Source organism: Nelumbo nucifera, chromosome 1 (assembly GCF_055504915.1).
Source record: "Nelumbo nucifera cultivar China Antique chromosome 1, China Antique-T2T, whole genome shotgun sequence".
In the NCBI taxonomy this organism is placed as follows: domain Eukaryota; kingdom Viridiplantae; phylum Streptophyta; class Magnoliopsida; order Proteales; family Nelumbonaceae; genus Nelumbo; species Nelumbo nucifera.
Window position 1 is genome coordinate 133,972,486 of NC_142649.1, and position 27,591 is coordinate 134,000,076.

General features: G+C 34.8%; 1 protein-coding gene and 1 long non-coding RNA gene across 4 annotated transcripts; one reads left to right on the top strand and one right to left on the bottom strand.

Moving 5' to 3' along the window:
* Window positions 1–15,438: 15,438 nt before the first annotated feature.
* LOC104586433 (uncharacterized) lies at window positions 15,439–19,300 on the top strand. The gene is made up of 2 exons (XR_733458.3): window positions 15,439–16,972; window positions 18,729–19,300. It is a non-coding gene; the product is annotated as an uncharacterized LOC104586433 (long non-coding RNA).
* LOC104586434 (uncharacterized) lies at window positions 18,801–26,226 on the bottom strand. Of its 3 annotated transcripts, none has more exons than XM_088894340.1 (5): window positions 25,843–26,108; window positions 25,377–25,502; window positions 24,339–24,389; window positions 22,930–22,981; window positions 18,801–18,936 (listed from the first exon to the last, which is right to left on the bottom strand). In XM_088894340.1, the coding sequence occupies exons 2-5, from the start codon at window positions 25,494–25,496 to the stop codon at window positions 18,857–18,859; spliced, it is 303 nt and encodes a 100-aa protein (XP_088750466.1). In that variant the 5' UTR covers window positions 25,497–25,502; window positions 25,843–26,108; the 3' UTR covers window positions 18,801–18,856. The 3 variants fall into 3 exon arrangements, with proteins under 3 accessions (XP_088750466.1, XP_010241975.1, XP_088750465.1); XM_010243673.3 differs by lacking the exon at window positions 18,801–18,936 and adding an exon at window positions 21,810–22,176 and having other exon boundaries at window positions 25,843–26,226; XM_088894339.1 differs by lacking the exons at window positions 18,801–18,936; window positions 24,339–24,389 and adding an exon at window positions 21,810–22,176 and having other exon boundaries at window positions 25,843–26,102.
* Between the last annotated feature and the right edge of the window lie 1,365 nt (window positions 26,227–27,591).

The following is a 27,591-nucleotide window of genomic DNA, read 5'->3' on the forward strand; positions in this document are numbered from 1 at the left end:
TATGCCTTTTTATATTTTTTGTTTTTTTTTTGTAATTTTAATACTTTCTGTAATATTTGTTATTTTTTTGCATTTTAGTGATTTTTTATAATTTTTATGATTTTCTATAGTTATTATTATTTTTCTATATTTTTTCTTTTTCTTTGTTTTTCTCTGTAACTTTTTATGTTTTCTTTCGTTTTTAGTGGTTTTCTATAATTTTCTATGTTTTTTATTTTTCAATGCTCTTTTTGTAATTTACATTAATTTCCTTCAACTTTATGTGTGCTTTTTATACAATTTCTGTTTTTTTTTTACAATTTTTGTTTATATATATATATATATATATATATATTGTAATTTATGTATGGTTCGTTTAATGTATTAAAAGATTAATGAGTTGGGTAGGTTGGGTTGCGTCAAGGCGGGTTTTGATTGAGCCCAACCCATTTAATTGTATCTTAATGGGTCATTAATGGATTAATGGGTTAGATGGGTTAGGTTGAAGTTTAACCCAAACCAAACCCACCTAAATGCGCCTAATTACCAATTTACCACCCATATCTAAACATGGGAATGGGATCTTATTCAAATTAGGAAATATTCAAATCCAATCCTATAATATAAATCTCATATTCAATCCAATCAGATCTCAAAAAGGTCAATTTGAATTCAAATTCATTAGAGATTTTGGTGATCTGAATCTAATCCAATTTGATTTAATTTCTGTAAAATTTAACAAATTATTAAAAGAAAAAAATATAACAGTCTATATAGAGAAAAACAAAAAATGCAATATAAAGATATTTATAAATAAATAAATAAATAGGATGAAATTGGATTCTTTCGGATCGAATTTTGATCAGATCCCCTACTCCTGGTTAGTAAAGGATTTGGAGCCCTTTTAGATTAGCAGAATTTTTCTTCCCAAGATTGCGTACAGTTACGATACAAAAGCTTTTTTTTTTTTTGTGGGGAGGGGGGGGGGATTGTCTAAATCTCACCATGAGTTTTCAGTATCTCTTAAACTCACCACAACTTTTCTAAATGTCTAAACCTCACAATGTCAGTAAGTTTTTATTTTCCAAAACTCACCTTCCGTTACTGCACCATTAATGCTTCTTAACAGAGGTGTCCATGTCACCATAAATAACAATTTTCAAGACCAAATTACCCTTGAATGGTTCGTTATAGAGGAAAAATGGTCTTTGCAGTTTTCAATTTTATTGTTTTTTTGCATTTTTAATGTTTTGTTATACTTTCTGTATTTTTACATTTTTCTATTTTTTACAATCTAAAAATTTTTGGTGTTTTATCTACAATTTTTATTTTCTGATTTTTTTTTTCAATTTCTATAGTTTCTATAATTTGAAAATAATTTTTTTATTTTGTTTGCAATTTTTTATAATTTTTAATATTTTTTGTAATTTCTATGTTTTTATGCATTTTATATTTGAAAATAGTTTTTTGAATTTTTTTCCTTTTTCATGTCTAAATATTAAAATGGTAATAATATTAACACCCGTTAATTTATTTTGTATATATTTTATATTTTTCTATGAAGGTTAAAATGGTAATATATTAATGCCTGTTAGTCTGCATAACGTCAAGTTAGTGACATGATGAGTTTTAGATATTTTGAAAAGCTGTGGTGAGTTTAATTGAAATGCTAAAAAGTCATGGTGAGTTTTAAACAATTTCCCTTAGTGATGAGGTATATATATATATTTGAAATTTTCTCCTTTTCTTGAAACAATCACACTTTCCTAGAACCTAAATAATCACTTCTCCTAAACTACCTCCCCCACTTTCTCCAAAATTATCTTTAATTCCTATTTATCTCCAAAATTATCTCTAATTTAGTAGAGAGTTTCTCTCCCAATTTATCTATAATTCCTATTTATCCTCTCCCCTACTTTTTATCTATATCTATATAAAGAAATTTTGGATTAAAAAATTTAAAAATTATATATATATTCTATCATAATTATATAATAACTTTAAAATATTTATTAAAAACACAAAAAATAATTTTATATTTTTAAAAAATATATCACGAGTATTAATAATTTAAATTATGTTTTTTCACATTATAAATTTAAATTTTTTTCAAATATTTAATAATATGTAATAGCTTTAAATAAATAAAATTCAAATAACAAAAAATTTTAAATATTTTATAGATTATTTAAATATTTATCAAAACTAGATTTTAAATAGTTAAAATAACAGAATTATGTAATAAATTAAAAAAAAATCTTCAAAGTAGAAAAATAACTATAACATAATATTGAAATTAATAATAATTTAATATATTACAAAATTAATAATAAAATTATGTAATAATAGTATAAATTATGATTTTACGGATAATTAAATTCAATAAATAATTAATATTTTAAAATTTAAACATTTTACATATTATTTAAGTATTTAAATAACAAAATATTTAACATAACTAGATTTTAAATAGTTAAAGAAAATAAATTTATAAAAAATTCTAAAGAGTAGAAAACTACTTATAACATAATATTGAAATTAATAATAATTTAATATTTTTACATTATATTGTAAAAAACTAATTTCACTTATATCAAGTAATAATTTGAGAAAATAACTTTCAAAAACTTAATATTTATTAATAATAATTTTAAATTCTTAATCTGTATTTATTATATAATTATATATACTAAAATTAATATTTATTATATTTCAGTAATTATTTATAGTTTTTTATGATAAATGTATTTTCAATGATTATGTATAAATTTATTTTGTTTTGTTATTTAATAAAAAACTTTCAATATTTATTGGAGATTAAACTATTTATATTGAATTTATTAAATTTAATTTATTGTACTTATTATATTGATTGTATTTTTGTTATAACATGTTGATTAATTAATATTTATTAGAGATTAAAATATTATTTGAGATTATATTATTTATTAACTAAGTTAATATATTTTTAGTACTTATTGTATTTTTGTAACTATTTTATTTTTTATTATTAATATATTTTCAATAATTGTGTATTTTCGCTATAAATTTTCAATAATTATTGGATATTAAACTATTGTTATTTATTGGAGATAAGACTATTAATTTAGATAAAATTATGAGTGTTCATGAGTTGGTTCAATTCGGTCATAGGCTATTTGGCCAACCAAATTGACCTAGTCTGGTTGGGGAGTTGGTCAGTTGAAACCGATTGACCTTTTGTGAAAACTGACCCACTCAAGTTCTATTGATTTGCGCCGGTTTTCACAAAAAGGTCAGCTGGTTAAAAAGATTTAAACTTAAAAATTAAATTAAATTTTAAAAATTATAGTGCAATTATTAGAAAAAATAATAAATTTAAAAATTAGATTTATGAAATAAAACATTTTGGATTAAGAAATATGGGAAATTTCTAACTTTTCATATTTAAAATATAAAATATTAATACATATCTATGGTTAGGTCATTCAGTTTTGGTCGGTTTACAAATGGCCAAAGTGAAATTAATCTAACTTGATCAAATTGGGAATTTTTTGAACCAAAGCCGACATAAAATACTAGAAAACTGACCAACTCGGGTCAAGTTGATCGGGTTGGTTGGGTTCATAAGTTTGATGAATAAACCTAACTAAAATTAATTATTGTTATTTTTGTATTATAAAAAATTTATAAAAAGTAGTATATAAAATATGAATAATTATTAATTATTTAAAAAATAAAAAATATAAAACAACTGTGTACTCTTATGTGTTTCTATTAGGGTCATTTATTAGAACACACCTTATAGTTTTATGTATTTACTTAAACCTACCTTATAGTTTTCATTTTACTAAAACATCCCCTATATTTTACAACTTATTTACTTAATCAACCATTCATTAAGGAGTGTTTGTTTTGCCATTAGGCCCATGATTTTTTATTTCAAAAATACCCTTAACACTTTTTTATATAGAAAACAAAGTTAGCCAAATATAGCCAATAGAGTGGTTGTTCGTGTCTTATTAAGGGCAAAAATGATATTTTTATTTCTATTTTCTTTTGATTAAATTTATTTAAATGAACATTAGGGTTAACACTGTCATTTTCCACTATTATCTAATGGAAGATTGGTTAAATCCGTTGCAAATGATAAGTGGTATTTTAGTAAAATGCTAACTATAGGTTAGATTTTAGTAAATTCATGAAACTATAAGGGTATTTTAGTAAATGACTCTTTTCTATTATTTATCTTTCGCTTAATAAATCCTGTGCATCGCACGGGTCCCCACTAGTCATAAATTTATGAGCGTTTAGACGATGAGGATCAAGATAGGCTCGTTGACCACATGAAGGTGCATTTGTCAATAGTTCCACCTGAACTTTTAGGGTTAGGGATATGCAACCAAAAAACATCTATTTCCTATAAATAATGCATTTCCCCGCCAATCATTGTTATAGTTGGATCTAAATTTACAAGAGTTGGAAAACAATTATTGCAAAACCAAACTGAACTTTGTTTTAGTGTTCTCTCAAGCCTTGCAACGGTCCCGATGCTGTTCAAATTGAGGGTGAATGAATAGCAGATAGTCTTGCTGAGCTGGTAGGGCCAAGCTGTTTGAGGTGCACTAGTTGAGCTAAACCGAACTAGCTATTGTTGGATTTTAATCTCATAAGAGATTAAATCCAATGGGTTTGATTGGTCAATTACATGAGAAATTGCACCTGCACACTTGATTGAAAAATCAGTTTTTCTCTTACAAAACCCAGTTTTGAACTTGTCCCACATTGGAAAATTATAAGTTTTGTTTTCAGTTTTTTTAATATGAGCTGATTTACACTCCTTAGAATTAGTAGAGGAGAGTATGGGGATTCGATACCGCGCAATGCGCGCGCACGCGTGTGCGCGGTGCAATGAGGCGCTTTAGAGGCACACTTTGCTCGCACTTTTTTCGCACTTTGCTCGCACTTTGCGCGCACCTGCATGGCTCGCAATGGGCGGCTTCGGTTTTGGTGCGTTGCTGATCGTTGATCACCGTTGATGAGATCAACGGTCACGATTCGATCGGGTGTGATCAAGAGGCACAATTCAAAGTTAACAATCACTAACTCTTAACTACTTTTTAAACAATCACAATGTTTGAAATTGAGATTGTTCAAGGTGCCTTCTCTAAACCAACACCTACCTTTTCTTCATACCTCTTCACAAATTATTTAAGGACCATGAATCAGACTCCAAAACACACAATTTTGAAATTCACTCTATCTCTCTCTCTCAGTCCGGTCTGCTACAGTCTCACAGAAGGTTTCTTTGGAGACTCTTCAACTTTGCTGGTTGCAGATTCTCGCCCAAGGCTTTGTTGTATCCTGGGAACGAATTTGCCTGTAACCCATCAGCAAACTCAGTAAAACTGAGTGGGGGCAAATAACGTTCTAAAGACAGTGTCTTCAGACGCGTCTCAGAGCTTCTCCTCCAAAGTTACAGTGACCCCATTTTCTCCAACAATTTTGGAACGTTATTCTGCAATGAAGGCGGAAGCAAGCATGACTTTGATCAAGATGATGAACCAAGATCTTGTTCGACTAGACCAGTTTGATGGAGCAAATTTCAGCCGATGGCAAGACAAGATGATCTTCTTTCTGACCACACTAAAGCTATACTATCTGCTGGACCCGAATCTGCAATCACTTCCTGAACCCACTAACAAAGACTCAGAGAAACTAAAGAAGGAAAGAGCAAAACGAGAAGAGGACTCACTTCTCTGCCGAGGACACATATTGAATGCTTTATCAGACCGGCTCTACAACTTCTACAAGGAACTTACATCTCCAAAAGAAATCTAGAAGACTCTGGAATTCAAATACAAGGTGCAAGAAGGAGGTACGAATAAGTATCTTATTACATAATACTTTGACTTCACCATGAACGACCATAAACCCATACTGGAGCAAGTTCATGAACTACAAGTGATAGTTAACAAAATTCGATTCCTTAACATCATCATTCCTGAATCTTTCCAAGTGGGAGCAATCATTGCCAAACTTCCACCCTCTTGGAAGGATTACAGGAACAAGCTTCTACACAAGACTGAAGAACTTACCTTGAAGCAAATTCAGCAACACCTTCGTATTGAAGAAGAGTCTCGGTTTAGAGACAATAGGGATAAGACTCTGGCCGGTATGCTGAACTCTAAGGTCAATTTTGTGGAAAACGGATCGAAGAAGACTAACCCTGCATTACAAGTAAAGAATAACGACTGGAACTTCAAGAAGAGCAACAATAAAAAAGGCTCCTGCTATGTTTGTGGAAAGAAGGGGCATTATGCCCGAGTCTTCCGACATTGGAAAGGCGGAACGAAGTCTGCAAACATGGTAGAAGACAATCTCGTGGCCATGATTACTGAAATCAACATGGCAGAATCATCTTCTGGATGGTGGTTTGATTCAGGCGCCACAGTCCATGTTTGCAAGGACAAGTCCTTGTTCAAGACATATGAAGAAGTGACTGATAGCCAGGAGGTACAGATGGGAAACCAAACATGTGCCAAAGTTGCTAGTAGAGGCAACGTAGAGTTGAACTTCACCTCCGGAAAGACACTGACTCTCCTGAATGTTCTCCATGTTCCTAACATTAGAAAGAACTTGGTCTCAGTAAATCTTGTTTGTAAGAGGGGATTCAAAGTTGTCTTTGAATCCGACAAACTAATCATATCCAAGAATGGGATGTTTGTTGAAAAAGGATATGGTTGTAATGGTATGTTCAAATTAAGTATTAATGAAGGAAAAGTTTCTGCTTATATTGTTGATTCTTTCTCTTTATGGCATGATAGATTAGCACACTTGAATTTTAAATCTATAAAGAACATGAGCAAACTTGTTATAATTGCTTACAGTAATGAATCAACTGAAAATTGTGAAATATGTGTAAAATCTAAAATGGCTATGAAACCTTTCCCTAGTGTTGAGAGAAATTCTCAACTTCTAGAACTAATCCATTCTGACATCTATGAACTCAATGGTGTATTAACTAGAGGAGGTAAGAGATACTTCATAACATTTATAGATGACTTTTCTAGGTACACCTATGTTTACCTTACGAGAACTAAGGATGAAGCATTTGACATGTTTAAACTATATAAGACTGAAGTTGAAAATCAACTAGAAAATAAAATTAAAATCCTTAGAAGTGATAGGGGTGCTAAATACTTTAAAAATGAGTTTAATTCTTTCTGTGAAGAGTTTGGAATAATACATCAGTGTTCTGCTCCCTATACCCCTCAACAGAATGGCCTGGCTGAAAGGAAAAATAGAACACTTACAGAAATGATAAACTGCATGTTGTTAAAAGCTAATGCACCCTTAAACCTGTGGGGGGAAGCACTCCTAATAGTCTGCCATTTACATAACATAATTGTTTCTAGAGTTAATAACAAATGCCCATATGAATTATGGACAGGAAAAAAGCCTAATTTAGCATATCTAAAAGTGTGGGGGTGCTTAGCATATTATAGAGTTCCAGATCCTAAAAGAACCAAATTAGGACTCAGAGCTAAGAAAAGTATGTTTGTTGGATATGCAGAACATAGCAAGGCCTATAGGCTTCTAGACTTAGAGTACAACATAATAATTGAAACTAGAGATGTTGAATTCTTTGAAAATAAACTGTATTCTAAATCTATAGAAAATAAATCCACAGAAAAAGATAGAGAAACTCAGATCTCAATACCTATTGATAATAATGAGACTGAAAGAAGAAATGACACAACTGTAACACCTACAATAGAACTTAGAAGAAATCAAAGACAAAGAACAGAGAAACACTTAGGTTCAGATTTTATCTCTACTCAGTCAATGGTATTTTTGGTTGAGGCTGATAAAGAGAAGATTTTAAATAAGATACCTATTGTCCTAAACATTGAAAATGATCCAAAAACCTATAGTGAGGCCATGACCTCTAGAAATGTTGCCTTTTGGAAGGAAACTATAAATGATGAAATGGATTCAATAATGTCAAATAACACATGGGTACTAGTAGACCTGCCTCTAGGATCAAAACCAATAAAATGTAAATGGGTGTTTAGAAGAAAATACAACACTGATGGAACTGTACAAACTTTTAAGGCTAGATTGGTAGCTAAAGGATTTTTGTCAAAAAGAAGGGATTGATTACTTTGACACCTATACACCAATGGCTAGAACAACTTCTATTAGAACACTCATAGCATTAGCATCCATTTATCACTTATTTGTTCACCAAATGGATGTTAAAACCGCTTTCTTAAATGGTGATTTAAATGAAAAGGTTTATATGGAACAACCAGAAGGATTTGTTCTTCCTAAAAACGAGAAGAAAGTCTGTAAACTGGTTAAATCACTATATGGATTAAAACAAGCACCTAAACAGTGGCATGAGAAATAGTGCTGATAGATGCATCTACTCAAAATTCACTGAAATTTATGGAGTAATTGTATGTCTTTATGTTGATGATATGCTTATTGTGGGTACAAATATGGTTGGCATAAATGAAACTAAAAACTACTTATCCTATGTCTTCAAGATGAAAGATTTAGAAGTAGATACAATCTTGGGAATAAAAGTTAAAAAACATAGTAGGGGCTATGCATTAAGCCAATCACATTATATTGAGAAAGTACTTGAGAAATTTAAGCATTTAGGGTTTAAAGAATATAGCACGCCATATGATTCTAGTATAAAGCTAGTAGAAAATACTGGTAAACCAATTGCACAACTTGAGTATGCTAGTGCAGTAGGAAGCTTGATGTATGTTATGCTTTGTACCAGACCTGATATTGCATTTGCAGTAAGTAAACTTAGTTAGTTTACAAGTAACCCTGGTGCAGAGCACTAGAAGGCAATTGGGAGAGTTCTTGGGTATCTCAAGAGAACCTTGGAACTTGGCTTGTTTTATTGTGATTATCCAGCTATACTAGAAGGGTACACTGATGCAAGTTGGATTACTAGTAATGGAGATAACAAGTCCACATCTGGATGGATTTTCGTCCTTGGTGGGGGTGCAATCTCTTGGGCATCCAAGAGACAAACTTGTATAACTCACTCAACAATGGAATCCGAATTCATAGCCTTAGCGGCTGCTGAAAAAGAGGCTAAATGGATCAAGAATTTATTATTGGATATAAAACTTTGGCCTAGTCCTATGCCTCCAATTTCCATTTATTATGATAGTGAGGCAACTTTGTCAATGGCCTACAGTGGTACCTACAATGGTAAGTCCAGACATATAAGTCTGACACATGAATTTGTTAGGCAACTGATTCAAGATGGAGTCATCACTATAACCTTTGTGAGGTCAAGTAAAAACTTGGCTGATCCTCTTATCAAGGGCTTGGCCAGAGAATTGGTAAGAATGACAACCAAAGAGATGAGATTAAAACCCTTTACTTAGTCACCTGTAATGGTAACCCAACCTGAACTGAAAAACCATCAGTATTGGGTTTAATGGGTAACAACAAGTTACAACAATGTGACTGTTAACACTGATATTGAGAAATTTCCCATCACAACATAAACAGTGATGTCCGTTATGATGAGAGGTTGAGATAAACTCTTAATGAAGTTCTGAAATGTGTCAAATAGTGGAGCACATAGTGGAACTTCACCTATGTGAACATAGAAGTGGTGCCGCTTCTCATGAGGGTTTGGGTTTGCTCTCGGGATTGTTCATGAAACCAAGAAAGAAGCACATGGTCATAACAGTGCTGAGCAAAACTTGAAACTCTTGCAGAGACTGGACATTTTTGTGTGTATAGGTGTCTCCGGTCTATCATGAGAGTAATTGGTTTAAGGTCTTACCACTAATAACTTTGACAAGGCTCTGAGATAACTATACTAACAAGAGGTTTAAGTTGATAAACACCTTTTGTATGCATAATTGTGTCATAGTAGTTTGGATTGAGAGAGAACTATGTAATTGATCAATCAATGTGGGAATTGTTAGATTTTAATCTCATAAGAGATTAAATCCAATGGGTTTGATTGGTCAATTACATGAGAAATTGCACCTGCACACTTGATTGAAAAATCAAATTTTCTCTTACAAAACCCAGTTTTGAACTTGTCCCACATTGAAAAATTATAAGTTTTGTTTTCAGTTTTTTTAATAGGAGCTGATTTACACTCCTTAAAATTAGTAGAGGAGAGTATGGGGATTCGATACTGCGCAACGCGTGCGCACGCATGTGTGCGACGCAATGAGGCGCTTTAGAGGCGCACTTTGCTCGCACCCGCGTGGCTCACGATGGGCGGCTTTGGTTTTGGTGCGTTGCTGACCGTTGATGAGATCAACGGTCACGATTCGATCGGGTGTGATCAAGAGGCACAATTCAAAGTTAACTTAAACAATCACAATGTTTGAAATTGTGACTGTTCAAGGTGCCTTCTCTAAACCAGCACCTACATTTTCTTCATACCTCTTCACAAATTATTTAAGGACCATGAATCAGACTCCAAAACACACAATTTTGAAATTCACTCTATCTCTCTCTCTCATTCCGATTTGCTATAGTCTCATAGAAGGTTTCTTTGGAGACTCTTCAACTTTGCTGGTTGCAGATTCTCGCCCAAGGCTCTGTTGTATCCTGGGAACGAATTTGCCTGTAACCCATCAGCAAACTTAGTAAAACTGAGTGGGGGCAAATAACGTTCTAAAGACAGTGTCTTCAGACGCGCCTCAGAGCTTCTCCTCCAAAGTTACAGTGACCCCATTTTCTCCAACAACTATAGTGGACAAGGTGTGTAAGACGAGATGGTGAGAGTCTGATGACTTGTAAAAAGTTGAAGTCAGAGGTCTCGAGGTGATTCTCTAGGGAAAAGCACAAAGATAAGAAAAGACATCATCTAGGCAGAGTTGTTTAAGACAAATTAATCTTAGTCAAACAAAACTGAAGAACCAAAGAGCTAGAATGGTGAGAGTGGAAACAAAAGAAAGGATACCTCATTATGTGTCATACCCATTTTCGGGAAGTATGTCATGCGTCAGGATGGCCTTCGCCCAAGGTCTTGGGGCGGTTTCGTGCTCCTCGTCATGGGAGGCCATGCAGAGAGCTCATCATTCGCCATGTGCCCCTCTCGGTCTGAGGTTCATATATAGTCATTACTTCTGATGTGAAATTAATGATGCCTCACGCTGTAGATCTGGCCGCACTCATGGCCAGCTCCTTTGCCATATCAGTGTCAACGTGGTAGTTCAACCGGGCTGGGACACGGCCCCATCAGGTCCATTAGCTTATTGTTGCCATTGGAGAATGAAGATGATGGAATCACAAAATCTAGGAGATATGAAATTTAAAGCTCTAAAAATGTTCAAATAGTTGAGAGGATAGGTTCTTCTTCAAAAAAATGATAAAAGATGGATCGTCACCGTGAACAAATTTGAAAGAAGGGAATTCATTGCTGTAAGAAGAATGGCAAAGGGTTCCACCAACAAAGCAACAACAACAGATATTGTGAATATAGTAAATCAGGACATGGATGCTGACGGGAGACAAAGCACCTCAAGGACAAAACCGAGAAGTTAATATGTTTTTCGAGTATATATGTATTAGCCATATAAGTAGGAATGATAATACTGCTGCCCATTATCTCGTGTATAATGCCTATAAATTTAATATCGCTGGCTTTATGTTATTCTCCTAGTTCTACTTAATATATCTCAGTTTTCTTTTCTTTTTTTTTTTGATTGAAAAAAATGCACTCTTAGAAAATAGTTCACATCTGTTCCCAATACATGGCCGATGGGGATGTACGTTGTGGGGTGCCCCTAGTCTTAGCTTGAATGCAAAGTTTGTATCCAATTTTGGATAAAAACTTTGCTCACATTTACGATGAAAAGTTGTCAGAAAATGCAAATTTCCACCCTATTTCCATAGAAAAATATTGTCAATCCAAACACTTGCAAATTCAACCCACAATGTATATTTACACTGAATCCTTCTTGATACTGATGAGGGGTAAAGTGACCTACCAGTTATTCACTGCCACGTAGACACCTAGAACCACCTTGAGCCACCTTGGCATCTTACATGGTAGGACCTCGGAAGATTGCTACTTAGCAGACCGGTTTATGCCGCTTATGCGACCTCGTGAGCTATCTGACCTTGTAGAGTCAGACCTATGTGGCATACATACCTTGGTCCATTTGAGCCACTTAATGATCTCGAGATATGTGGAGGGCACATCGCCCACGTGGCAATGTTTACCCTGGCTTCCCCCATTTCTTGGGGAAACGATGAGAGGTCAACCTGGTGACCATTCCAAAGTATCCCCCAGATTTCGATGCTTGAGGCCCGTTACTTCGAGTATCTTGGGTGTGTTTTGACCGAACTCAGGGCCAGATCCTCACCCTTTAACGGTATGCTCACATAAGCTCTCACTCTCTTCTCTGATCTTAGCCCTCAACTCTCTCTCTCTCTCTTCCACTCCCCAAGCTCTCTAACGTGTGTTGCTTTACAAACCTGACCTTCCGACCTACTCACACTCAAGTCATTAGTCCAAAAAGGACCAACATAGATTGATCATCATCAAAGACCATAACCAAACATGGCATAATTTGGGAAGAGTACAAATACAATTATGCACAATGCAATAAACCGGTATTTTTTAACCATGTGTTTGCATTATAGATTTTTTTTATTTGCACTCTTTTCAAATTAAATCCTAAATCTATACTATATATAAAAGTGTGGATGATGAGTGAAAGTTTTTTGGACTAAAATTACCCTATATTCTTTGTTTGATAAAGGGTATAAAAGTCATTTTATTACATCTTTAATGCCAGTTTTAATAGATATTAAAATGTCCATATTTGTGTATTAAGTCCATCTCTAATAGTAAGGATTGAAAATGTAACTTCAATTGTTACTAATAAATGCTACTAATTAGATCTATGCCAATATTTTTACTAATAAGTGCTACTAATTAGATCTATATCAATATTTTTAACAATATAAATCCATATATTTTAAAACTGACTCAAAAACAAAATCCTTCTTTGTCCGAGTGGTGGTTAAGTAATTCAACTATATAAATCAAATTGATCAACCTATGAAATCATAGTTAGGTAATAAAATTTTTAAAATTGAAATAAATATAAAAAATTACAAAAATGTAGAAAAAATTAAACACACTTATGATATTTTTATTAATCAAATGAAAAAAAAGGTATAATAAGTAAGAATTATTTTTATTGATAATGAAAATGAAATACATAATTTATAACTAACCAAAAATGAAATTATTTTACTGTTTGGCAAAGATCAACAATTCAACTTTTGGGCCACATGTGTTAACATTTAATGTCATAAATAAATAATAAAAATTTATAAAATATAGAAATAAAAAATGAAAAAGACATAAATTTTGCAAAAAAAAAACATTCAAGCACATGTATAATATTATATAATTATCATATTAAACAAAAAGTAAGTGTGACATATCAAAATTATTTTTATAGATAAACATCAAAAAAATTATAGAAAAAATTGAACACCTCTATAATTCTATATTTATACTACTATTAAAAATATGAATAAAATTGTGGAACTTTCTTTTGACTAAAATTCTCATTTTTGAATTTAGTCCCTATTTAATTGTGAGGTTTAATTAAACTAGTACTTTTCACCTCATTTCTCTCTTTTTAAATCTTACATTTCTTTGATAAATGAACAAAAAAAAATAAAATATTACAAAAAAAAAAGAATCTAATCAAACAAGTAGGCCTATCAATGATACTTGAAATTTTACAACTTGATGCAATTATCACATATTTGGATAAAGTGTTTATGTAATTAGATTTGAATTTTGCATATGCATCTAATAAATAATAAAAAATAAAAAATACATTTTTATAAAAAATTCTGGATATATTATTACTATCGTTATCATCATCGAGAATTATCACGCACACTTACTAGTTCTTATTAAAAAAAGGAAAATTTTATGATGTCAAAAAAGCCTTGACCAATCAGAGTCCACCTTTGAATTTTAATAAATATATCGTCTGATTAGTTAAGACGTTTATCATACCATTTAATTGATCACAAATTTTTCGGATATGATCTCTTTCCGATATCGTAGTCGAATCCAAATAAACTTTTGCTCGTTTACACGGTGCAAATAGAATCATGTCTCTCATGTTCAAGAAAATCCTAACCTCTCCATTGTTGGATGAGTGAAAAACTTTAGCTTTTCATTATAACATGAATGACGTAGTTTTATTATGAAAGAAAAACTTTAGCTGTTGGGGGCTAACAGCCTATGCTATTGAGAGAATTTCTGAAAACGCCACGTTACCATGAGAATGGATAAATTAATAATTGCATATTAATTTATTTTTACTAAAATGTAAAAAACCAAAGCATGGGCGTGAATAAGTGAACTGCCCACAACGACCTTACTCCTGCCTACCACCATTGCAGAGCACATGAAAAGCACAATGATTTTCATAATACGAACTGGTTTCTGTTATGCCAATATATCCTTTGTCTCACCATTGCATAGAACAATAAAGGAAGCACAACCATTTCCGTAATACAAACTGGTTAGCTTTTATTTTTTCATTCTGATTTCTGTTACGCCAATAACTCTGTCTCACCATTCTGAAAACTATGTAATATCAAGCAAAAATTAAAAAAAAAACGAAATATGGTTTTAGTTCTAATACGTGACAACTCCCTACATGTGAAAGAAACACATTAACCTTGTCTTTTTCATTATATATTGGTGAGATACAAACAAATAGTTTCATGCATTAAAAACAAAGTTGTTTTCTGTAAGTTATAGATGAAGTTATCGGCAAACGAACAATTCATTGTTAAAGATTAAACCTAGTCATTGATGAAGTTATCCGCAGAACAAAGAAGATTTTTTTGTTTAAAGGCTTAAAGCTAACTTGTTCTAATAACAGAAACCAGAATGAAAAATAAAAGCTAACCGGTTCGTATTATGGAAATGGTTGTGCTTTTCATGTGCTCTGCAATGGTGATGGGGAGGAGTAAGTTTGGCCTCCCTCTTCTCTCTGTTTTTTGATTTTGGGAAAAAAAACTCAAACCCAAGTAGATATAGATGTAAACTATAAAAGTTGAAAATAGTTGAAGTTATTCAAATTAGATCTAACCTGACGTCGTTAGACAAACGCCGTAACCAATCGTTTCTCATTTAAACGCATTGGGACAAGCAATTCTGACGTGGATTAATAGATCCACCTGGCCCAATAAAAATCTTGGGACGGATGCTTTCGTCCGTCGTTGAATGAGCGAAAGTGAATTCCAAAAAATTACTTTGCTACGCCATCTTCCAATGCGTACAGCCAATGCCTTCCGCACCGTTTCTGTAGAGAAACTTTGGCTGTCTTGTCTATAGTGTTGAAATGCAAAATTTACACTGCCACTCAAAGTTTGCATCAGTCAGATTTGCACTGCAAATATAACCTTGTGCTTGTGCTTGTGGTAGGGAAATTAGCACCGAAGGTTCATGCTAGAATTGGACGAGTTAGGATTTGCTATCCATAAGACGCTACACCTGCACAACTCAGGTAGGAGCGTCGGACTTCATCAATGACAACATACAACCAAGTACGAAACATGTTTGATGATATGTGGATAAGAATTAGATTGTCTATGTTGTTTTCCATGGTTGGACGGTTATATTTGCTTTTGTTTCCTGTTTGGCTCGTTTCAATCAAGTCAGCATCAAAATTGAATCGACACGAGGATCCTGTTTCAGTTCGACCCAGTTGGGCTAATTTGGTCTGGTCGAGCTCTTAAACATCAAATTTTAACGATTATCATATCGATCCGGATGGACCGGATCTATTGCACTCGGTCCATCGATCCATCCAGGTTGGCGAATGGCGACTGCCGAAAACAAATAGGACTGAAGCCTTAAAGGTCATCATTCATCTGGACCGTTCAATCGTTAACCACGATCGCTGCATCCAATACCAATAGCGTGTCAGTGAACAGAGAGATTCTTTTGGTGGAAAGTTAATAAAGAGATTCTGATCCAACTACTACAGCCTGTATTGATCTCCGCCTTCCACTCTCATGCGCATGGTAGACGGGAACGATCTTGCGCGGGAACGGCCATGATTGTAACAGAGACAATCACTTAAAGAGAGTAAAAAACGGTTCTCTCGCCGGTGGCCGGTAACCATAGTTGCTCTCTCTTTCGTTCTGCTTGACTGAGCTGTTAGCTTTTAGTTTTTAAGCATTGAAATAGAAAACCCATCAACGAAAGGAAACTGCCCAGTTATCTCTCCCCGATTCTTCCGCTTTTGAATTCTATCCCACTCCTCCCTTTTTTTTCTATCCATATCCACATTCAGATATCTTCGGCTCCCTCCATTAACGGGAAGATATATACCAGCTTCGTGAAATCTCTTTTTCTTTTATCTCTGCGTCTGCTTTCTATTTGAAATAAGAGAGAGCTCGAAGAACCAACGTCGCTTCCCTGCATCTGCTTCTGTTCCGCTTTCCACCCACTTCTTCGATTTTGGACTTTGATCCATCTGTTTTGGTTAAAATTCGGAATCTAAAGTGGTGGAGGTCAAACATTTGTATTTAAGTTGTTTTTTTCTTTCATCTTGAATTTTCATTTGTCAAGGGCGTTCTTCTTTATTGATAATCCTAGCCCTTTTCCTTTCCCATCGTCCGTAGATAATGAATAATATCTTTTGTTTGTGTTTTGAATTACTTTACTTCTTCATATCAGTGATCAGATCATGTTTCCCTTTTTGCTACATCATCAATTTTAGAAGCATATGATGGAATTTTCTTCTCCTCATGGCCCCATTATTTCATTTTCCCTTTTTATGTAATGCTTTGATCGGATTGTCAAGACTGTATTCGGCTCCTTGTGTAAGAGATCTTCACCACAACAGATTGATTCGTATTAAGCTCATCTGCATGAGGAAGCATTTTAATTAGGCCCTTTGATGTTCTCACTGGTTCTTCATTAGATCGACCAAGCTTCTTCTTGGAGGTATTCTCTCTCCTTTCAGTTGTACTAATATTCTCTTGATGTATGTTTCATAGAAGATGTCTGGACTTTTTAGAGCCATGCGTGTATACTTTTTATCTTGCATCCATGATCTAATCAGAAAATTCTTATTCTTACTGGTCATGAATCAAAACTCATTAATGAGAGTAGGTCAAGAGAAAGTGCCTTAACTCGCTTGAAAGGTCTCTAGTCAAGGTACAATGGCTGCTAGCTTAGGGGTTCTGGAGAAAGGACATATCCCAAATGCAAGCTAAGGCTTTAAATGACAAGCTTGCCTGATGATCTAAATTTGTAGAGCAGCTGCATTCACATAAATTCAGGCCACAGTTACCAAAATTTAGGCAGCTATTCCAAGAAAGGTTCTGCATTGCAAAATTTTAGCTTATCAGCTGGAAGTCAAAGTGTAATGCTAGCAGCTGTCTCTATAATGCATCCATCTGTTGACATCTAAACAGCTAAAGTAATACAAGAAATGGTAAATAAGATGATCTTAGTGAAATATTTCTCCCACATGACATCGTCGTATAAGCATTAGATAGAGGCCCCCAAATATGTATGCAGCTTTCATCCATGTCAAACAAAATGCATAAGCAGTTAATAGACAGGCAAATAATTCTTTTATATTTTTACATGTACCAGTGTAAATTGACATTAGAGTTTGTAGAACTTATAAATGTCTGACTATCTGTTAAAGAAATAGAAGGGTGTAGGATCTCCACTTAGCTTTAAGATTCTAGATAAACTAACCTCTTGAAATCTCAATTCCAGCATCACAGATGCAGTTGATGCTGGCATCAAGCACCTAAAATCTGATACATTCTGGTGGCAGTGAATTGGCTGAGTTTCCGATCATGGGTTCTTGCAGATGTGAATCTTCACTTTTATGGTGTTAACTGTCTTGTGTGCTTTTGAAGAAGACCAATGAGGGAATGGTGATTCATGTAGCAATGGATTCTTCAGTTGTTAAGACCTCTCTTGTACGTTTGCAAACATGGCCAAACATAAGGAAAATATTGTTCAGGTTAGAAGGAACTCAGTTCAAAAGCTAGATTTTAGATTCTGGAAAAAAATATTGGCCACCTAATAATAATTGGCTCAGTTCATGTCTCTCAAAATTAGACTTGGACTTCTTGAGCACGTATTTTACAACTCAATTGATTAACCAATAACGTTGCATATGGTCTGAATATATAAAAGTAAAGGTGGTTTAAAATAAATAGTCAAACTATGGATCGCAAACCTAGAAGAGTGTAGGGACCCAGTGGCCACAACTCCTTGTGCCCCATCTCATAGATCTCAAAAGTGGTTCCCCCAGGAATGACATTTTCTTGAGGTTGCATTTGTTAACAAATCTTTGGCCAGAAAATCGCTGAAAATATAAATGAAATTTTTACAGATGGAAAATTTCCTCTGCTCCTACAGAGAAACAAACAGATATCAATAGAAGTTGAATTGATTTTTTCAACCCTACATTGGGTTGAAATTTTGCCATTGCTCTTGGATGTACAACTTGCAATTTGTCACACTATTTAACTTGGTCTTAACCTATCAAAAGTTCAGGAGGAGGAAGGTGAACTACTATTTTCCAGTTCATCAGACTCACTCTCATATAGCCATATCTGAAATAGTTTATTTTAAACAGCATTTCTTCCACTACATAATCCCACCCTCCTATAACTTCAGTTTGTTTCTGGTGATTATGATGCTGATTCTTCAAATTGCATGATAAAAATCCTAGGGAGAAGTTTGCTAGAAGATACCCTTGCTCGGAGGCAGAGGTGGCCAATCATGTCAGGTTTGAGTACTGAGGCTGCACTTGATTTTATTGTCAGAAGGACAAGGTTTGACGCCAAGCCACACGGGCGCTCACTCAAGAATGCTGAATCCTTCCTCTGCACCTTTAAATTCACATAGATGCATACATCCTAGTAAAGTCAAGGAAGCCACTGACAATGAAGAAGGTAGTTAGATGATGGGAAAATTTAGAACAAAGATGTGAACCAAGTTCATTATCCATTTATAAACAGTTGTACAAACTGAAAAGGAAGTTGTATGTTAAAGAAAAAGCATTATTGAAAGGAAAATGTAAAGAAAAGAAAAAAAGTTGAATTGGAAGAAAAGGAAGACAACATGGCATGGAATCTCCTGCATTGCTCCAACTGTTTCCTGATAACAAAGGACAGGGAACTAGACAAAGAATAAAGTACATGTGGAATAAGCTGCAATTGACGAAATGCCATCTTGTGCTTATTTTTTCTTCTCGTTTCTTTATTGAATCTTTGGAGCACAATTTGCTATGGAATTATCTAACTTGAGTTGCGTGAGATCTGTTACTTGTCTGCATCTGCAATGCAGCATTTGCTCCTTTCAAAACCATAAATTAATCATATTTAAATAAAGTATATTGTAGAAGAATGATGCCAATGTCATTGTTGATCTGCTTTTGTTTTCAATTACAGTCATCCCCTTTGCAAGCATCGGGCATTCAATAGGTACATGATAAAACCAGAATCTTTATGAAGCAAGTTACCCAATAGGCTTCTTAATTCATATTTCTTAAGGGAAGGGTTAAGTATCCAATACACTTGTTGAGAATCACGACTAAAATGCTCCTAATTTCAAGTTAGTTGGGTTCTAAAAAGACTAAAAGAGTATTGTGAGACTTCCAGGAATAACCTTCCAGAAATAAAAAGAGAATCACGACTAAACTGCACCGTTGTCCTTGTACAGGGGACGATACCTCGATGAATCCACCAATTACATTCTCTGAACTAGACACTAGACTGCTAAATGGTGGTGACCGGTGAGCTTAGTGAAGAATCGTGTGAGGATGTCCCGTGGAAACTCAAGTCTATCATCCATGATTGTCATCTCTTGGGGAAGGTTACAATCTTAGGGGAAGGTCTTTTATTTCGGGAAGCTCCAAATCCAAATGGAGTGTGTTTTTTTTTTTCTATTTATCTTTGTGCGAAAAGACATGTCTCAACCAAACGGGCTTCAAGCCACTCAAATCTTAATGCGAAAGCTCAATATGTCTTTTAACCATCAGAGCTACTAGAAGATATTTCCAAAAAGATTTGCCAAATGGTCCCTTAGCATTTATTTACGTTGTGTTTGGTTTGAAGGAAAAGTAGGGAAATGCTTGAAATAAAATCCTCCTAATTGTATTAGTCATTTGTTTTAGCAATGTTTTCAACCAGTTGTTGACCCGATCGGTCAAATCGTTTGAACTATCACCTGGCTAGGAATTTGGGTCCGGTTCAGTCAAGACCTATTAAATAGTTAAAAACCATTGATTTAAGAACCGTTTGACCCGATGACTAGGTTGTAGGTTACACACTCAATGCATGCAAAACTTTTGGAGGCCATAACTTTGCATTTCAATGTCCAATTAGGGTGATTTTTTTTTTATTTTAGGTAACTTTTCAAGATCTATGCGTCCCAATGAGCCATAGAAGCCTTGCCCCACTTTTTCAAAAAAAAAAACTTTTTTGGCCTTAAATTACAATTTTTAATATTTTTTATAAATAAAAATTAAAAATTGAATTAAAAAAACATAAATTAAATATAAAATAATGCATATAACATATCTAAAACATATTTATACATTATATATATATATATATATATATATATATGTGTGTGTGTGTGTGTGTGTGTGTGTGTGTGTGTGTTAACATGGCACGATCTGAACTGTTCAACCCGGCTGGTCGAACCAGTGACTCACGACCCAAATGCAAAAACAGTTTGGCTTCCGAATCAGTTTTTAAAACATTGTGTTTTAGTAATCAACTCTCTTTTTAGCAAAAAAAAAGAAAAAGTAACCTCTTTTGATATTTTAATTCAACTTTATCTTTATGTTTTATTTATTTGGAGAAAAAGATTTTCCTTGTAGGCAGGAAATAAGTACGTTCTCCAAAAACTAGGTCTAGTATTTGTTAGTGCCTTAGTGGTGCAAATTTCATTTGCACTTCTGTAAATGCATAGGAGTGAAATTAAGCTGAATATAAAATTTGATTTACTTTTGCCCCAGATTTGGCTATCTTATTTGTATGTGAGAAATAACATAACAGATTTGGCTTATCTTCTTTGTATGTGAGAACCTTAAATGAAAGGAGCTTAGAGAATTTATTTGTTTGGAAGTGAGGTAGGAAGCAAGAAAATGTAGTACTCTATATGAGAAGAGAATTGGGGTAGGAAGGTGGTGTAAATCTTACATCAGTTTCTCAGGTGCAAAATTTACATTGAAAATGAGACAAGGAACAAATTTTGCATCAGATAGGGGTGCAAATTATAATTATAACAAACAGGTGCAAAACTAAACTGGGTGCAAAATTTGTATCCAGTTCAAATTTGCACTGCAAACAAACAGAGAATTAAAAACAAGAAATGGAGATGTAAGTACCATGTATATTTGGCAAGGTGCCAACCGGATAGTTGGCAAGGGTTCCTGCTGATAGTAGCAGAGACTTGCGATCTAATCCCGCCTGCACCTGGGTTGGGGGATGGGGGGCTTGGAGCAAAATATATATATATATATATATATATATATATATATATATATATATATCAGGTATATTTAATATTTGCTTTTTTCAGATACCACTTTTTGTCCTAGTCCGTAATCCAGTTATTTGAAATTTTGAACTTTGAAGTTCTTTCGCGACTTGTGTACAACTGTACATCTGTCCCTCCCCAGACCCCCCGTTGGTGGGAGCCTCATGCACTGGACTGCCCTTTAACCATTACCTCAACCTTTGGGACTGATATACCGAGGATGGTCTTTGCTAAATAAGGAGCTTGAGGATTTCGAGAGGGATTGGCCCCAACAACTAACAACTATATAATCAAGAAGAGGCATCTCACTTGCAACTCAACAAAGAAATACGGTTTGTCATCAACTCATCATATGGTCATCTATAGGTGATGGCGTTGAGAGATTCTGTTTACTTTGTTCAGGGATGAGATCCACATGAAGCTGTCAATGTAAGTCTACAAGTTGGAATCAGTCAACTTTGGTGCTTGAATGTCAACATCGGGCGATAACCTAAACTTGAGAATTTTATGCAGGGAAGCAACAGGCTTGACTTGCTTCGCTGGGCCTTGATTTGGATTTTCAATGCATTTTCCCATGAAAAGGTTTTCTTCAGATGGCCCTGTCTCCTCATGAAGCACAGGAGCAATATCTGCCAAGATAATATACCTAGAGTTAGACTAGCCAAAACTCTATGCAGCACCGTAAAAGAATGAAGTCTTGAAGTAGCACTATAGATTTCTCTTATATAACTGGCTTTGTTCAAGTTATTGGGTGCAGCTTATACCAGACTTCTAGGTAGAGTCTTTAGGTATTTAAGGGGGCCATTGCTTAGTCAAATGGTAAAATCTCAAGTTGACAAGCATGAAAATACGGGTCCAATTCTGAGAGCAGCTACTTGTATCCAGTGTACCCCTCCAAATACTCCAAAAAGCAACTATCAACATCGGGGAATGGCCAATTTTTTATGAAATAGACTGTTGAGGAAGGCCCAAAAAGCATTTAACTATCCAGTCTATCCCCCCCCCCCCCAAATCTCCTCCATGTCATTCCAATTTATCAGATGTCTCTGCAAAAGCATTTAACTATTGTTGCACTTGTTTTGCAGTAGCAAATTGTCACCTGACAGATGTAATCCAACAGACTGGTTGGAAGGCCCAAAAAGCTTTAAAGGTTCAGTACCAGGGTCAAGGTGGTTCATTATGTCAGTTCAAACTTTGCTAATTTCAATATACTACCTCTCTTGGAAGATCGATGTTTTTTCTCTTATATTAGTCAAGTCCCAATACCTTCTATCTGGTATTCTCAGCATTAATTCATATGATGGAATGGGCAAGTATTGCAGGAAATTGTAGAAATTAAATTCTACTGCTATTGCAGAAACTGGAAAAGGAATGTGACTCACCACTTTCAGAGAAAACAATACAAGTTCCTATTGTTTCTTCATACTCACCTATCTGCAACAAAATAAGAACATCAGTGGGACATACTTTTTTCCTTTCAGTTTGCTCCCTTTTAGTTATTAGGAAGATAAGAACAATCAATATGAATTAAACATGTCATTAAGCAGATTACTGTTATTGAAGTGCTTCAAGACTTTCAGAATTCATATATATTGGTTTAGGGTTTAACAAAGCTAGTACTAGAACGACCATCATCATCATCATCCATGCCTTATCCCAACTATATGGGGGTCGGCTACATGAATCCTGTTTCGCCAACCCATTCTATTTAAAGCCATATCCACTGTTAAATTATTAGTGCTCAAATTATAGTACTAGAACGATGGATGTAAAAATTATTAACGAATAAAATGTATAATCTTATTCTAAGGCAAATATCATCCAATCTTTCTATTTCTAAGGTTGGTTAAATTTCAAAAACAGAAAAACAACTCTGATACGAAAACAATATTAAAATTACAAAAAAGAAACGGACAGATTTTGCCATTTTCAACAAAATAAAACAAGTTCAGATTTATAAAGATCTACTTGAAAGAGTAAAAAATTGATATCCTATCACAGCTAAGGAATGGATATATTTAATGAGCATTTCTAGTATCTTAAGAAATAGTGGAATTCAAAACTATTAGTAACTAACTACCAGAACCCAATCTTAATATCCACTTATTTGATTCTGTAAGAGCCCTAGACTAGAAAGGTGGGTGAAAACAAAGTTCATATAAGGGATAATTAGGACAGGATTACGCTAAGCAGTTACTTTAGGGGATAATCTAGTTAAACATGCAATTTCTGGATCCAGAACCACTGGAATATGATGGCATGTATATGATTGGATAATGAGAAGCACAAACTGTTAACAAAACCTCTGTCAATTGTATACAGCATTCCTGCATGTACCTGTCTATGTGTGTTTGTATGTTCGGGGGAATGGGAGGGAGAAAAATCAGCAACTTCAACCAAATATATAACAATAGAAAGCAAGTCTCAATGTGAGAAGTGGTCTATAGTGCTTGATACATGTACTTATAGGGAACCCTTGGGAGAATGCAGGTTCAGATTAGATGCATTCTTCCCAATTAGTTTTTTTTTTTTTTGGCAGAGGAAATGCTTGTCCATATTTACAAGTCACTATGCATCCTTTCATGTACATTTTTCTTTGTAACATGTAAAAATCACTGACTAGCAATTATCCTAAATAGGCCATATGTGCAAAACCCACCTGCACATTAGCTCCATATGATGTCCTGCATTGGACCATCAATGCATGAAGTATATGCAACTGCAATGGAATTACTTTTGGATGATCTCTGCCTCAAATTGAAAATAGGGGTTTCACCAATTGATAACTTACCAGCTTCAGTTTGTCACCTATGACCAAAACTGGGTTCAGCGTGTCCAAACCCTACATAAATGATAAGGTACATGTTATCCAACATGAAAGTAGGATAAGGATAACAAAGAAATTTCATGACACAATTTTGAGCTCAGACTGATGAGTCCAGCAGAAAACCCATTTTATGGAACAGTGATGATGGATAAACATTGATATTGGAGGATGAAAGGAAGAAGCTAATCAACATGTAGTGTGCATGTTACATATGCAGCGTGAGTCAGACTCAGAAGTCAGAACCCACCACTATGTACCTGACAAAGGAGAACTCCAGAAAATATTAGAACAGAATAAAACACAAAAAGCTGGACCATCCCAACCATTATTGCCTATTGTACTTTTGGACAATCTGAATTAACACAATTGAGAAAATGGAAAAAAGGTAGAAAAGGTATATGATGTAGACAGTTGGAATTTATTAAATATCAACTAGAGCAGGATCTCCTTAGCATCCATAGCAAGAGGAAAGAGGAAAGTTTTCTTATCATCTAATCCAATGCATATACCTATATGCTGAAGCAGGAAGGACAATTTAAGGATCATTGAAAAATCTGATCAAATACAAATTACAGACATTAGAGATTCTTAAAACCAACTATATTGTATCCTTCTCCATATATTTCTCTTTAAAGCAAATAAAAAAGCAACTTGCTATATCAAGTTACAATGGTCAAGAATTTACCCAGAATATTTTAGTACCTAACACTGTCATAGCTTAAGTACCGGTAAATCATGGAAACATAGACCCTTGAATCTATGTAAACAACAGTTAAGAGATAGGCACTAAGGTTACTCTGCCAAAACAAATACTGGGCTATTAGCTCTGAATAAAAAATAGTAATTTTAAAAATTCTTGCAAGAAAATTCACATACATGGCTGAAAAGGTAATTACATTTTAAATATTAATAATATGAGATAATTGTACAATCACAACAAAAAAAAAAGAAATAGCAGAAGAAAAATGCAGAATTCACGAACATTGTAATATATATACATACTGATAGAACATATGGTGCATTAGGCGGGATTTCAACTTGTGCGGAAACAGCATCAAGATCAAGTAAGAGATACTCTTCTTCGTCCTCCACATGTTTATCCTGCTTGGGAATTGATTCCATTATTATCTACACATATAAAGAAGCAACTACCTGTTACGTCGTGTTCAAAGCCAGTTAAACCATGGTTTAGTTACTCCATGAACAACCATATGAGCTTAATGCTTGGCCAGGTAGTGGACCCAGTGGTGATGTTGCCACATTCAACCAAGACAATACATCAATCGTATCAATTCATAGGTAGATAAAATATTTTCTGTACAAGAAGCTTGGTGATTATACACGAAGAAGGATTCAAAATTGTTTGAGGCATTTCATCAAACATGTAATTGGCAGGTATAGAAAGTTGAAAGAATATTCGTCATATGAACAACAAGAAAAGGAAGAAACGGTGGAAAGGCTTTCGTACCTTAGTTGAAGTTTAATTCCTCTCGTTTTCTTTGTGTTCTGTCTGTTGGGTTTTCTTTTTTGAATGAAAGACAGGCTTCAAACTCGGTTCACCAACCAGCACGGGATGCTGGGTTGAGCCTTTAGTCTTAGTGGCATAATAGTGAGTGAAGAATTCCAATTCTACTAACAATGGGAAACTTGCATATACCACGTCAGCTCCCTATACGTGGTTCAAGTCCAACCCCTCATGATAACGTGGTATTTTCTGATTGCCTCACTATCCTCCAAGAAAGTAAGCGTGTGTGCATACAGGTGGTGGGTCCCTATTAATGCCAATTGGGCATGGACTCCGGAATCCGGATCCTCTATGGGAACCGGAGAATACCGGGAAAAAATACACCACGTCAGCCTGATATCTAGATTAGACCTGTTTATGGGCCAGGTAGCTGAACGGGCTGGCCTGGCCCAGCTCGGCCCATCTTAAATCGGGCTTGGACAAAATTTTAAGCCCACGGGCTCGGGCTCTAAAAGCAGGCCCAACTATTTTTCAGGCCAGGCTTAGTCTTTCCTAAATAAGCCTGAGCCCAGCCCAATAATGTTAAATATACAACATAAATATAATATATATGTTAAAAATACATAATATATATTATATAATAATAAAATTAATAGCAAAAAAGTATTACATATATTAAATGTATAAAATATAATATAATATATAATATATAATTAATAGGTTATAAAATACCTATCAAAGTCAGGCTTTAAGCTCGAGCTCAAGATCCAGGCTTGATGATCAGGTCGAGCTTGGGCTCGAGCCTAGTAATTTTCTGTTTATAAGGAGGCAAAGCTTAGCCCGACTTGGCCATGAACAGGTCTAAATTCTCTAAACCCAAGTAACCAGGTAACATTTTGAATCCAGATTTCCTCCTTGCGTATTCGTCATCACATCACCTCCTAACACTTGCTTTGATGCATTAGGAACATCTCTCATGAATGAGAACATACAAGTATGGAAGATGATTTAGCGTGATCTAGCTGCTCCCAGCTGGAGGTGATCTGGCTTCCAGACGAACAGCGGACTGAACCTGCAAGGATATCAGAGAACCCGGGGATGCTAAACCGGCGAGGTCGCACCGATGCTTAAGTCAGTAGGCTAGTAGCGAGCTGAAATTGCTTTGAAATTAGAGAGCTTGAGAGTAGGAAAATCAATGTATACCTTGCACCCCTGGGGGGTGGAGTCTTTATATAATGGAGTCCTCCCGAGTTTCACGGAGCGGTTCCGGGATCCTCGTCATGATGAGATTCGTTTCCACGATAATGGGGAATAACTAATAGGGTTTATCGAGCCTGGCCGAACCGGTCGAGAGGGAGATAAGGCTTACCGTTACAAGGCGTGATCCCGCGAGGCTCGGAATCTAATGGCGAGATCTTCGGGGTTGCCATGTAGTGGTCTATCAATATTACCCGAGCTACTGCTCTTTAGATCCGACCTGGGGCGAACACCAAAGTGCCTTGGGACCAAGGTGGTCTTGCTACGACCTTACACCGAGGTGAACTCGTCCCGAGGTGGTTCGATTATCCGAGCTCGATATGTTGCGGACTTGGCACGTTGGGCTGAGCTGTCATCTTACTAGTTAGGTCGTGTCCACATGTCCCCCTGTTACTAGGTCGGGTCAAATCGTCCTTCATCAATTACCCCCCACTCCCCGCGCCGCGGTCCTGACCCGGTGCGCGGAGTTCATGACGAGTCCAAGTGGATTTGGCA

Bases quoted from the DNA above. Each gene is read 5' to 3' on its own strand.
- LOC104586434 (XM_010243673.3), bottom strand. From the start codon at position 25,496: ATGGAATCAATTCCCAAGCAGGATAAACATGTGGAGGACGAAGAAGAG. The intron at 24,390-25,376 runs GTATGTATATAT...TCATTTATGTAG, and splicing joins ATGCACCATATGTTCTATCA to GGTTTGGACACGCTGAACCC. The intron at 22,177-22,929 runs GTGAGTCACATT...TTATCTTGGCAG, and splicing joins TATTGTTTTCTCTGAAAGTG to ATATTGCTCCTGTGCTTCAT.